At 56.4% G+C, this 12,706-nt stretch overlaps 1 protein-coding gene across 5 annotated transcripts in view; it reads left to right on the forward strand.

Moving 5' to 3' along the window:
* AGRN (agrin) overlaps positions 1 to 12,706 on the forward strand; it is a 126,057-nt gene that overhangs the window by 82,531 nt on the left and 30,820 nt on the right. For 4 of the 5 annotated variants that reach the window (XM_069782621.1, XM_069782622.1, XM_069782623.1 and 1 more), the window contains 5 exons: positions 1,017 to 1,241; positions 1,390 to 1,596; positions 7,589 to 7,810; positions 9,980 to 10,174; positions 11,380 to 11,580. In XM_069782621.1, coding sequence (XP_069638722.1) covers positions 1,017 to 1,241; positions 1,390 to 1,596; positions 7,589 to 7,810; positions 9,980 to 10,174; positions 11,380 to 11,580 — 1,050 coding nt within the window. Of the gene's footprint in view, positions 1 to 1,016; positions 1,242 to 1,389; positions 1,597 to 3,896; positions 4,308 to 7,588; positions 7,811 to 9,979; positions 10,175 to 11,379; positions 11,581 to 12,706 lie in introns of those variants that run through there. The other variant, XM_069782624.1, reaches the window with a different exon arrangement.

Consider the following 12,706-nt stretch of genomic DNA (forward strand, 5'->3'; position numbering starts at 1 on the left):
TTGTTGGGGTTTGTAGAGGCCTCCAAGGAGGTAACACGTCCCTGGCTGTCTGCTGGTGTGATTGCAGGGCAGCAGTGAGCACGGGCAGCTCTTGCCGAAGGGGGAATGGGAGATGGATTGGGTAGGTCCTGCGGGAGCTCCTTCGTCTGCTTCATTTCCATGATTACTGCATGTGCGAAAATGGACAAAGCAAAAGACTTCAGCTGTAACCCTGTCCTAGGCCAGCCTTCTGCTCGCCTCCTTGCGAGAGGCTGGGGAGATGGGGTACTGTATTGATTCCTCCTCTTGTCAGCCTGGGACTGTGGTCAATGCAGGGATTTCAGACTAGTAAGATTAAAGGGTGGGAACATTTGATGGTGTTTCTGCAATTGCAAGCAGTGAATCAGCACTCTGCAGGTACCGTGCTTGGCAAGGAAGAGGAAAACCCAGGGCTAGAGTAGGGATTAGTGAGCAGTCGGCACCTGTTTTGCCCATGTCTTTGGTATGCTAATGTGAGCTCAGCTCATCAGAGGGTGATCCGGATAAGCCTAGATTAGAGCAGTGGGGCAAGGCAGCATGTGGCCCTGACTGCCTTCAGGGCTCTTCCAGCACTTTAGGAAGACAGGGAGCATAGAGAGGGAGAGTGGGATGGGAGTATCAAGCATCTTGCAATGCCCAGCGAATGCCCCTTGGACTCGGGAGGTTCATCTGGGTCAGGGGAAAGAGCCCTGTCCCCTAGACAAAGGGGAGTGAAGGCAGCTCAGGATGGGGAAAAAAGCAGAGCTCATCCCATCCAGCGGTCACTTTGGAAAGGGCCTGCGTCCTCCGCGTGTGCAGCTCAGTAAAAAATGAGTCCTTACGTGTGCAGAGCCCTACAGATGTCCAGTCCTGAAGGAAGAGATGAGCACACGCTGAGTGCCTCTGGGGAAGGTACGGAGGGTCTTGGGGCCAGCCGGTGCGGAGGAGGGCAGGCCAAGAAGCAGCTCTCTGGGCAGGGCTTGAGTGTGCCTAACGATCTGCTCTGGCTCTGTGCGCAGACCCTTGTAAAGGCGTCCTCAATGACATGAACCGTGTTTGCCGGGTGAACCCCCGCACCCGAAGGGCGGACCTGCTCTCCCGCCCCGAGAACTGTCCCCCAAAGAAGGAGCTTGTGTGCGGTGACGACGGGGTGACTTATGACAACGAGTGCGTGATGGGGCGCTCGGGGGCCATCCGGGGACTGGAGATCCAGAAGGTGCGTTCAGGGCAGTGCCAGCATCAGGGTAAGTAGCTCTCTGCTTCCCGGGGAACAGGAGCGTTCGGGCTCCTGACCTTCCCCGCTGCTCCGTGCCGTGCTCTCGGCAAGGAGAGCATACCCCCTTCCCCTGTCCCCACGGCAGGCGCGAGCAGTGCTATCCTCTCTCCTCCCAGACAAATGCAAGGATGAGTGCAAGTTCAACGCTGTCTGCCTGAACCGCCGTGGCACCACTCGCTGCTCCTGTGACCGCATCACCTGCGACGGTGCCTACCGGCCCGTCTGTGCCCGGGACAGCCGGACCTACAGCAACGACTGCGAGCGCCAGAAGGCCGAGTGCCATCAGAAGGCTGCCATCCCAGTAAAGCACAGTGGACCCTGTGGTAAGCACTGGTGCCACCGGGCTGGTCGCCCGCAAGAACGCTGGTACCCCCACACCTCTCACTTCCCAGCCCCAGCAGCCGCTTTAAGCCCAGCCTGCGTCAGTCCCTTCCGTGCAGGCAACGGTGCTCGCATTGATGCTGGAAAGCTGCAGGTAAGTTGTGAGTGGGTGCCCACCATCTGAGCAAGCCACAGGCTCTCTTCAGTCTTGCGACCGACAAGCCCTGAATATCCGTTCCTCCCTGTTCTTCTTCCTTCCAGCAGTCCTCGTGTGTGTGTGTATGTGTGTGCGCATGTGTTCCTCCTTGGTCTTGTCTCTGTCTGATGTGCTCAGTAACACAGGGAAGAATCATTTCTGTTTAAACAGTACCAAAGTGTCTGTGATGTCCAGCTGGTTTCTCTCATTCACCGCTATGGCCAAGTGCACATTCACCACCGCTCAGTTCCCGTGCAGCCCACGCCATTCATTTCTCCTCCCAGGGTAGTGCCAGTCCCTAAGCTCCTTCCATGCTTCCCCCTCCATGCCTGCCTGCTTCTCTCAGCTCCAGGTACTCTCCGTAAGGAACTCTTCCCAGCGTGCCCGCTCTCTGGAGGTCCTGCCGTGTCTTTGTCTCGTCTCTGGGAGAAGCTTTTGACCTTTCCAGTGGACGCTTTTTCAGGCGTATGTGATAGGATGGGGCTTCGGGTCCCTAGGATGTTGGGAACATCCAATTTTAAAATTATTGCACAGAAAATGAAGGAGGTTGAACACGGTCACTGGATTGATTTGTATGAGTTGGAAGAACTGTTCATTTCAGCTCAAATTGGTCTTTACTAGATCTAGAACTGTGTCCTATTATTTTAAGCGGATGTTTTGTAAGGTATCAGCTGTATCAAACCTTCTGAAGTACTTGGAAATTAGGCCCCATGTTGCGGATCTGTTTTGTTGGCTTTGTGCTCCTGCAGTAGGTTTTTAATGCTGCCAGGCCCAGCTGCTTGAAAACTGTTTGTCAGGCTCCCAAAATCACACTCAATATAATCACAACTGTTATTTTTAATCGTCCATTTCACTGCTTTTCTGGTGGTTGAATGATGAGGAGTCGGTTCCCCAAGTTCTCCCTACAGGGAGGGCAACAGAGGCACCTTTCAGTCCTCTTGTCTCCCAGGGCCACAAGGGAGCCGGTGCTGGATGGCAGCTAGAAACCTTGCCGGGAAGCCGTGCACGCCGGCAAGTCTGGCTCTCCTTTTCCTGCCCTGTTGTGCCAATGTGGAGCTTTGCTGGAGGTGTGACCGGCTTCTGGGACCGGCACAGGAGCGCACAGGGATGCTCCTGGCGAGGGTGGGGGCAAAGCGAGGTGCCTGTGGCTGGGATTCTGGAGCAGAGGGGCCATGAGGTGTTTTTTTGCAACTGGGCGGTCAGGCCTTGGTGCCCTGGGCTCTCTACAAACCCTTCCCCATACCTGCTTTAGAGTCAGGCCCTTGCCAAGGCTTCCCAAATTTCTAGGGCGAGCAGAGAACTCGTGCTGCTAGTTACCCTGCTGTCAGACGCGCATCATTTCCACCACGTTCGGTGGAGTGAGGCCAGTGGACAGTAGGATATGGTCCCCATGCAGCTGTTGTTCCTCTCTCCATCTTACTCTCTTTTATTTTAGCTTCTCCCCAGCTTCTCTTCCAGGCGAGGACGGCAGATGCGCACATCTGCTTTCAGGAGCTACGTCCTTGTGGAGTAGGAGCAAACAAAGCTCATAATCTGGGGGAAGTAAATCAAAGCTGGGGCTCTGTCTGCCAAAGCCTAGGATTTCAAAGTCCACGTGACGGCTCCAGGCAGCCCCGTAGCAAACCACCACGAGGTGTGGGCAAGCCTTTGGCCTCCCCATCAGCTCCCCATCTTCTCTCCGAGCTCAGTGCTGCCCTTTGGAAAGAAAGCACGTCCTCCTGTGTGTCACCGGTTCAGGCTCGATGCAAGATGGGAAACAGATTTAGAAACGGGGACGGGGTGATGATGTTGCTTGCCAGCCTGTGTGTCAAGACAGGTCTTCTCAGCATGAGCGCTGCTGGTGGTGCTCACTTCTCTCCTGGCTGGCTTCCTGGCCGAGGCTTCCTTGGGATGCAGGGTGCAGTCCACCAGCGCAGGCTGGGACAGGACTCGTGGGACACTCGGCACTGGAAGAGACCAGGGGCTGAGGGAGCTACAGGCTCTGTTTGCATCCAGCCCCCAGGGCAGGGAGCGTGGCAAGTTCATCCGTGCCTCTGTGTGCTGTGAGGATGCAGGAGATGCACGGAGCCGGGGAAGAGAAGGGGAGGAAATGAAAGACGGGCCACTAGTATGGTTGCAGTGTTTTAAGCTCTCACATGTATTTGTCTAATGAACTCTTAAGCCCTGCTGCTGTCTTTTCCAGCAGCAAGGCAAAGGAGGCAAAGCCAAACAAAACAGTCCAGGCCTTGTTTTTAATCCTTCTCTGCTTTGACACCGTGATGGTGCAGCTGAGAAAGAAGGGATGGGGTGAGACTGATGTGGACAGGAGGTGGAGGGAAGGTGTCTGTAGTTGCTTCTGTCTTTTCCTCCTTGCCTCTCTCTGCTCTCTCCCCTGCCCCATTCTCTCTCTCCCTCCGCTCTCTCTCTCTCTTTCCTTTTTCGTCTGTGTCTTGTGTTTTACAGTGTTGCCTGTTTGGAGGAAGGAATTGTGTCCTCGCAGCACCCTTCTGCTCCCTACCCGGACATCTCTGCTAGGAGGTCGGCTTTCTCCCCTTCTCCGTAGCCAGTGACAGTCCTGGCCTCTTCTCACTGCTCCCCACCTCTCTAGTTTTGCTTGAGAGCCCCCGGGATGGAGAGATTGCCCTGGTTTTGCTCCCATCCCTCACCCCAAACACTTCCTGCTGGAATGGAAATGCCTTGCAGTGCAGTGGGGTCTTGTCCGATGCTTGCTGTGGCTTGACCCTTCGAGGCAAATGAGAGTGGGAGCAGAGGTGGGTGCTGTGAGCCCCCCACTCCTTAGCAAGCCCCTCTTCGGCTGATACATCAGTCTGGACTGCTCCTGGTTGATCTTACCTCTCCTTTTGCCCCCAACTAACCCCCCTTTCTTCCCCACCTCCTCCTTCCCAGAGATTTCTGCCTGCCTGGGACTGTGATGCTCGTCCCTTTGCTCTCCGTAGCGTGTGTCATGCTTGTCTGTGCAAGTCCAGTGGGCAGTGGCTCTGCAGGGACTGCAGCTCCCCTCCCCAGCTTCCAGCAAGGCAGCCCCTGCCTTTTGGAAGCACTGAGGAGCTGTCTGTGCTCGGACGTGGTTCTTCTCTAGGAATACTCCCCTATGTCCCTGTGGAGCTGGTGCCGGAGCCCGCTGGGTGTCATGGGCACAGATCAATGGGGTGCGATGAGTTACAAAGCGGCTTCAGAGACTCTTCTCCACAGCCATCCACAAGCGGGGCTTGCAGAAGAGCTCAGTGTCCCCAGGTCCCAGGGCTTGGTTAGGTTTCTGCAAAGCTCGGCAGCAGGTGAGGGATCGTGTCCTTGAATCAGTCAGGGTGCAGAATGAGCACTTTGCTTGCTCTGTGCCTCGGTTTCCCGGCCTACAAGACGGAGAAGGGCCAGGAATCAAAGCAGGTCTTGATTATAGCACAGCCTAAGGTCCTTGCTCAGTAGGTCCTTGTTATATCCACCCACATCAAAATTGGTGCCAAAACCCCCCATTGATGTCTGCCGGTGCCCAAGGCTGTGTGTGAAATTTCACAGGCTGAGATTCAGGCTGCGAAGGAACTTCATGTGCTGCATCTCTGCAGGTTTGCCTGCTTAAGAAGGGCAAGGAATGTCAGGACAGTGTTCTCCATCAGGCCTGGCACCTCCCTGCACTCTCACTCGCTTCTCCCTTGCTCCCCAAGACAAGAGTGTGAATTTGGATTTCAAATGAGCAAACATGTTTGCTTCATGCCTAGCTCGTTGCATCCTTACTGCCTAATTGTGTCCAGCAGAGGTGGTTTCTCCACGCAAGCGTGTGTCTTTGTGTGTTTGGGGGACATGATTATGGTACAGATGTTGTTTTTAAAAAGTGCAACACAAGCAGGAGATGTGAGCAGCATCACAGGGCTAAGCGCAGCAGGGATCAGCTCCTGGTCCTTGGGAACTGCTCACAAACTCTTCAGCTGCAGGGAAGTTGGGGACACAACTGAAAAGGCTGGGTTGAAGTAGTGGCCATGCGCCTGAACTGTCCCCCTCTTCCCTGTTCCTTTGCAGACCCAGCCAAGGGTTTTGACTTGGTAGGTGCTTCCCAAAGAGCCAAATCCAAAACGCAGGCTTGCCTGTGCCCATGCTATGGGCTGTTTTCTTGCTGGTTGACAGCACGCAGCCACACTCCTCAGGGTTCAAGCCTTGCTCTTGCTCTGCAGAGGTGCCACCTCGGTCCTAGCAGGGGAGGAAAATGGACCTGTTGCCCCATGCCCTGTGCCACGCCAGCAGGCTCTGGAGGGCTTTGCCTTTCCCACCGCGCTCTGGCTCTGTGCCTGCCTCGCTGTTTGGTGTTGGTGGGGCTTGCACTGTGTCTGCCCGTTGCATCCATCTAGTCTTGGCTGCATCGTCCGTCCCCCACATATGTTTTGTCACCTGTCCTTGTCAGTGTTCAGCATGGATTAAATCTGTGTCCTTTCCTTGCCCCAGGTCCTCAGGGCTTTTGTCTTGAGTCACAAGAAGGGGTCACTGGGCAGCACTGGGTCTCTCCCCAGCAGCGTGGCCAGTCCTACCTTTTAGCCGCCTGTCTTGGCTTCTGGATGGTGGAGGGCATTCCCGGAGGGGCACACGCCTGCCTTCAGCAAGTGGGCTGGGAACCGGGTGGAACAACAGGGCTTTCCCCGCGAGCAGTTGCAGAGCTGTACCAGGGAGTCGGATGCAGCCTCTTCTTTTTGTTGTCACCATCAGGGTTGCCTGCTCACCTCATCGCGGGCATCTTGCAGGGAAGGTGCCGCCTGCTCGGCTGACTTTGATTAAGCAGCTCCAGTTTGGGAGCAGAGGGGACTGCTGCCTCTCAGCCTGCAACCCACGCTGTGGGGCATTACCTGGCCCCAGGGAGCCTCAGGGCTCTGCTTCTGGAGCCAGATGCCTGAGGACTGGGCTGAAGCGAGGACACCGGGTCTCTATCCTGCTGCACAGCAGCTCCCTGGCCTTTCCAACACCAGCTTGCAAGAGGAGGGGAAAGGAGCTGAGCTGCTGGGGAGAGGAGAGGGACGGGCTGTGCGGTGAAGTTGAACGCAGGTGTCCTCTTCAGCCAGGTCTTCCTGGGTATCGCCACAGGGAATATTAGGATGAGCTGTTCAGGGGACAGTGCGATTCCAAGGATGTGGGCCTCAGTGAAGGGAACTATCCCTCTGTGAACTTTTTGGCTACTGAGGGTTTGGCAGCTGGTGCCAGGTACTGCGTGATGATGTAGCGAGTATCCTGGAGGCACCAAGACCCACGCTAAGGAGGGTTTTCTGCTGCCTCCTGCCCTGCCCCATTCACATCCAACTTTCCAGGCAGGCCCGGGAAAAGAAGTGCCAGCTCCCATCCCGGCAACGAGCAGCCTCAGTCCGTGTTGCCCTCCCTCAGCACATGAGGCTTGTTCTTGATGGTGGCCGTGAGCTGCTGGGGAGACCCAGACATTGGGGTTTGGTGCAGAAACCCACGGGGCTGATCCCACTGCTGGCTGGCCCCTCGGGGCAGAGTGTAGCTGGGATGGGGATGGGACAGAGGAGACGAGGCAGGAGTCCCGTTCATGGCGCGCAGGGAGAAGATCTTGTGCCTGCTTCCCATCCCTAACCTCTGCCGAGCATGGGGAAGATGCTGAGCCGGGCATGTCGGGGTGGCATGGAGGGTGCAGGGGCTGGGCTGGTGCCGAGGCCAGGAGCTCTGTACGTTTGCCACGGCTTGGGGGAGGCAGGCGTGGGCCTGAGGCTGGGGATGCTGGCATGCATTGCTGTGCACAGTGCCCTGGGGGAGCTGGGGAAGCAGTGGACTGAGACCAGTGCCTTTCTCTCCTGTCCCCTCTGCAGACCTGGGTACACCCAGCCCCTGCCTGAGCGTGGAGTGCACCTTTGGGGCCACGTGCGTGGTGAAGAACCAGGAGGCTGTGTGTGAGTGCCAGCAAGTGTGCCAGGGCCGCTACGACCCCGTGTGCGGCACCGACAACCGCACCTATGGCAACCCCTGTGAGCTCGACTCCATGGCCTGTGTCCTCAAGAGAGAGATCAAAGTGAAACACAAGGGGCCCTGCGGTAAGAGCCGATCATCTGGCGGTTTCTCCTCCTCGTGCCCTTGGCCACAGCCCACGTTTGCTTGCTGGGAGCAGGCAGTGCCTTAAGCATGAATGTGGTCCTGGCCACAGGGAGAGAGGGCTTGGGGGTTGTATTTGGGCTTTGGTTGCTGCCACGTAGCCGGGAGGGCAGGAGAGACCCTGCTCAGCTCACGCGCTGCCTGTTTGGTGTGTCAGGAAACCCGCTTTGTGCGGGGCGAGAGCGACAGCGTGCAATGGCTGCTGCCTGCGGGGTTCCTTTTCCCGCTGTCCGGTGGGTTAAAAACAAAGCAGGCTCAGCAGGAGAGGGATGTGGGGAGAGAATGCAGTAACCAGCCTGAACGCTGCCTTCCCTCACCAAGGGATGCAAGGCAGTGGGGAAAGCCTTAGGGTAAGGGAGGTGTGATTTGCCTCCCTGTGCAAGCCAGCCCTGGCACTGCTGCCAGCATTGTCCCCTTACCCAGCAGACCTTACCCTGTAAGCTGCCCTGGTGAGAAGGCAGCTGGGTTGGAGGCGCAGGATGAAGTAAGCTCACCCACGGAGCAGGGTTCATCCTCTTCCCTAGCGAGAGCCCACCACGCATATGCAACTTAGACCCATACGCAGCAGTTCCATCTGCAAGCTCTCTTTGTGCCAGCGCAGCTTTGCCAGTCAGAAAGTATTTGCACACAAGCACAGCCCGGGCTAGCTGGGTTCTCCCAGGACAAAATCTGCCAGGGTGTTCAGGCAGAGCAAGGCTCATTGCAGTTTTGTCCAAATACAGTCTTTCTACCCCTAACCTTCAGGCCGGGTATCAGGAGCTGGTGCCTGTCTCTCCACTGTGTAGCAGTGCCCCGTTAAAGCTGGGCTTGATCCCTTCCAGTCATTTCCCCACTGAGCTGTGCTGTGTAGTCCTATTTGGGGAACATGCTCCTGAGCTGTAAGGGCTTTGAGGCAGCAGAGAAAAGAAAGACCCTTCCTTCAGAAAAGGAAGACCCCTGCCAACCTGCGGAGCTCCCTGCTGCAGCGTAGCAGAGGGCCCAGCGGGATTCAGGTCAGAAAATGCTGGTACCAGCTCCACGCAGTTATAGGAGAAACAGTGAAGGATGCAAATACTTCAGCTGTTGGGCACATGCACTTGAGTGCCCTGTAGGAAAGAGCCGCCCTTGTCTGCATGCAGGCTGCCTTGAGCAGCCCCTCTCCTGACCTGCAGAGCCCAGGCACGGCTGCAAGCTTTGGGCTGGAGATGGAAACGTCCCGGCCAACAGTCTGCACGGACCAAGCAGGGGGTTGTTGCATCTTCCCTCCCCCATGCAAAGGCAGCAGCTGCTGTGTGAAAGAAAAAGAAGAAAAACCATCTTTGAGCCAAATTCCTCATGAACTGAATGGCAGGGAGGGAAGAGGGGTGTTTGTCTGAAGGAGAAAATGAAGCCGTGAATCACTAAATACCCAGGAGTCAGGAGATGTGCTGGCTGGAGTCCGCTCTCTCCTGCAACGCGTGATAGCTCCTTTGCGAGTGAGTTATTACGAAGATAAATGTCTTCTCTGACCCGAGCCTGCATGCGTGTGCTGTGCGTGTGTTTGCAGCAGGCAGGCTGAGGATCCCCGCTGGGGGAGGCGGCAGGGCGCAGTGAATCGGTGCTACGTTCTAGGTGCGTCCAGCGCCGCTGGCACCCTGATAAACGAGGGGAAGACAATATCCCCTTTCCCGGCTGACAACCTCCTCCCGCCCTGCTGACTTGCCACCTGTGAATCCTGCCGCCTCTCTCCCCTGGGAGACTGGCCGCTTGTTGCCTGGGATGCCGCGCTCCTCCTCCCAAGGCTGGGATTGATTTACCACCCCTCGGAATGGCACTCAGCCCCACGCTCTCTCCTGCCTCCTCTTTAGCTATAACGGCCTACAGCTCCGGTGACATTTCATCACGGTTGCTCCTGGCCCTGACGGCTTTTATGAGTAGTTATTGCCTTTCTGCCTCTGAGCCTGATTCTCCCTCGCCTCGGCTCCTTCCCTTGCGCTACGCCCTGGGTGCTCCTGCTCCTGGCATCTGCAAGGGCTCAACTTGGGGGAGAAGGTTGCGGTGGGGTTTTATTTCTGCTCTGGCACTTCATTAGACAGCGATGCCTGCCCGCCCCGTTGTCTTAACCTACCGCTTTTTGTTCTTCATCCGCGCAGACCGTTGTGGCAAGTGCCAGTTTGGGGCCATCTGCGAGGCGGAGACGGGAAGGTGCGTGTGCCCCACGGAGTGCGTTCCCTCCTCTCAGCCCGTGTGCGGCACAGATGGCAACACGTACGGCAGCGAGTGCGAGCTCCACGTCCGGGCGTGCACGCAGCAGACGAACATTTTGGTGGCTGCCCAAGGAGACTGCAGTGAGTCTGGCAAGGTCCCCTTCTTCACTCGTCTCACTCCTGCTGGTGGCATTTCGGAGAGCGGATGCTCGGCCCCGCTGGCCACCCGGGCCCCGCGGAGCTGCCTGGCCATGGCCATTCAAGGCTCACCAGTCATTTGTAGCACTCGTAGCCCATGCGTTTGCCAGCCCTGGGAGGCACCAGAGAAACTCCGGGGTCGGGATGTGTGGGGAGCATCCCTAGCGCTCCTCCTGGTGCCTTTATTGGTTGTTTTCAGGACTTCCCAGGAGGATATTGGCTTCAGAGTAAAAGGGCTTGCCCAGGGACACCCAGCAGCCTGGCCCTGGGCTGCAGTTACTGGCTGGTCACTTGGAGACCCTGCCTGATGCTTTTCACCTTGGCTGGTGGGGTCTTCCCTTTCAGCTTCGCAAGAACTGGGCATTTTGACTCTCTCAAGCAACTTCTCCTTTTTAGCCCCAGTTATGTGTCATAGGTGGTACCTGCCCTCTTTGTTAATTGTCTGGGCCAAGCAAAGAAATTGGGCTAAAAACCACGTTAATAGCTACCACCAGAATGGAAGGCATTGAGGGTCTATTTGATCACACATTTCATCTCAGTAGCTTTCCCATCCCTCCATCCCCTGAGGGTTAATTCATCTTTGCTCATGTGTTTCCTCTCCACTCCCCAGCCCAGAGAACTGTCTGTGCTAATTTCTTAATGAATTAAAAGCCCTGCCTGGGTTCTTCATTAGGACAATAACTACTTCAGTAAAAGCAATGCTTTGAACCTCATAAAATCTGTCCAGCTGGGTCTGGTGTTCCAGGGCTGAACTGTGCATGGAGATCCTCTTTAAATTTGGGCGAGAAGAGCGACCGAGTGTGACAGATGACTCTCAGTGCTCCGTGGGCACTGCGAGCAGGAGGCGGCTGAAGTCAGAATACACCATGAGAGTAAATGGGATTTCTTACTGGTGTCCTAGAAAAAGCTGTTGTACACAACACCTGTGGGTGCTGACGGGAATCAGAAATGTTCAGGACTGGCACCCGTCCATTGCAGAGTCTTTGTACCATTTAAATAAGCAATAACAAACCACCCTGGGGAAGGAGGACTTCTCTCCTTGCCTTTGAGGACATGGCATTAGTGGTCCCCAGCTCTGGGACACTGGGCCGTTGGCTACAAAGCTCCCCACAACGTCTCACCGCGGTTCCTCCCCTCTCGCCCCACAGAGTCCTGCGGCAGCACGGTGTGCTCCTTCGGCAGCAAGTGCGTGGGTGGGCAGTGTGTGTGCCCGCGCTGCGAGAGGCAGCCCTTGGCTCCGGTGTGTGGGAGCGATGGCCTCACCTACGACAACCAGTGTGAACTGCAGGTGGCCTCCTGCCAGCAGAAGAAGAGCATTGAGGTTGCCAGGATGGGGCCCTGTGAGGATGGTAGGTTGCCCCCATTCCTCCGGCCGTGCGGGTGCAAAAAGTGGGGGAAGAAGGAGTGAGAAAGCCGCACATCGGGCTCTTCCCCTCGCTGCTCTGTCGTGCCTGACTGCTACGTGAGCCCCACTGCGTGGGCTCGGGCGTAGTGCCGCGTGAGACCCCCAGCATCCCCAGCACAGCAGGTCCCGTGCCAGCGATGCTCTCCTTTCCTGCCTGCTGCCTCCCTTTCCCCTTTGTCTTTCTTGTATCCAGCAGTAATGAGAGATGACGCCACCTAATTGGCTGGGCAAGGAGTTTATCACGGCTTTAATTTCACACTTCAGCAGGCCTCGGCTGGGGGAAACAGAGCCGTTCCTGGGGCAGGGAGCCTAGCTGCCGCTTTGCTTCCCTCTGCCCTGGGGGCTGCTCGAGGGCCTGGCCTGTGGCCACTGTTGGTTTGGTACCGAACATCAGGGAAGGTCGTGGGGTTGGCTGTACCTTGCTTGGGCAGGCTAAGAGCTAAGAACCTGCCGAGTTTCCCCACTGTAGGGGGAAAGCTGTGGGTTAATGCTGGCTGAATCCACGTACAGGAGGCGCGTAAAACCTCGCTGCTCCGATGCGCTGACCCGGTGAGCTGAGATTCTCTGGCTCGTTGCACATGTAGTCTAGCTGGAAAGGACTTCAGTGCCATGGCAGAGCTTAGGGAGAGGGGAAGACATAACATGGTGTTTGATCACAGCCCTCCTTGGGGAATTTCAGGTTGATGTCCCTCTGGGAAAAGATCTTAAATAATTCTCTGTGTAATGCCAAATCCCAGCCTTTGATCACTCAATAAAAAGGGCCAGGTTTTCCTTCCCCCGCTTCCCCTTTAAGAAGCCTTTGATATCAGCAACATCTCTCTCTTGCTGCTGGAGCTCCGAGCATCTTATGGAGAGGCAACCAGGCTAGGGACAGAGTTTATATATTGTTAAGAATATCTGCCTAACTGAACTTCAAATTAAACCCAAACCCCATCCCTTCGTCTGCTCTCGTTTCCATGTTTATAGCCATGCCCTTCCTCCTGTGCATGGCTATTAGCTGCCTGATCACCAGGTAGCCTGCAGGGCACTGGCAGCTGCAGGATCCTTGCTTTTGCTCCTGCGGTGATGCT

Source organism: Haliaeetus albicilla, chromosome 4 (assembly GCF_947461875.1).
Source record: "Haliaeetus albicilla chromosome 4, bHalAlb1.1, whole genome shotgun sequence".
NCBI classification, from domain to species: domain Eukaryota; kingdom Metazoa; phylum Chordata; class Aves; order Accipitriformes; family Accipitridae; genus Haliaeetus; species Haliaeetus albicilla.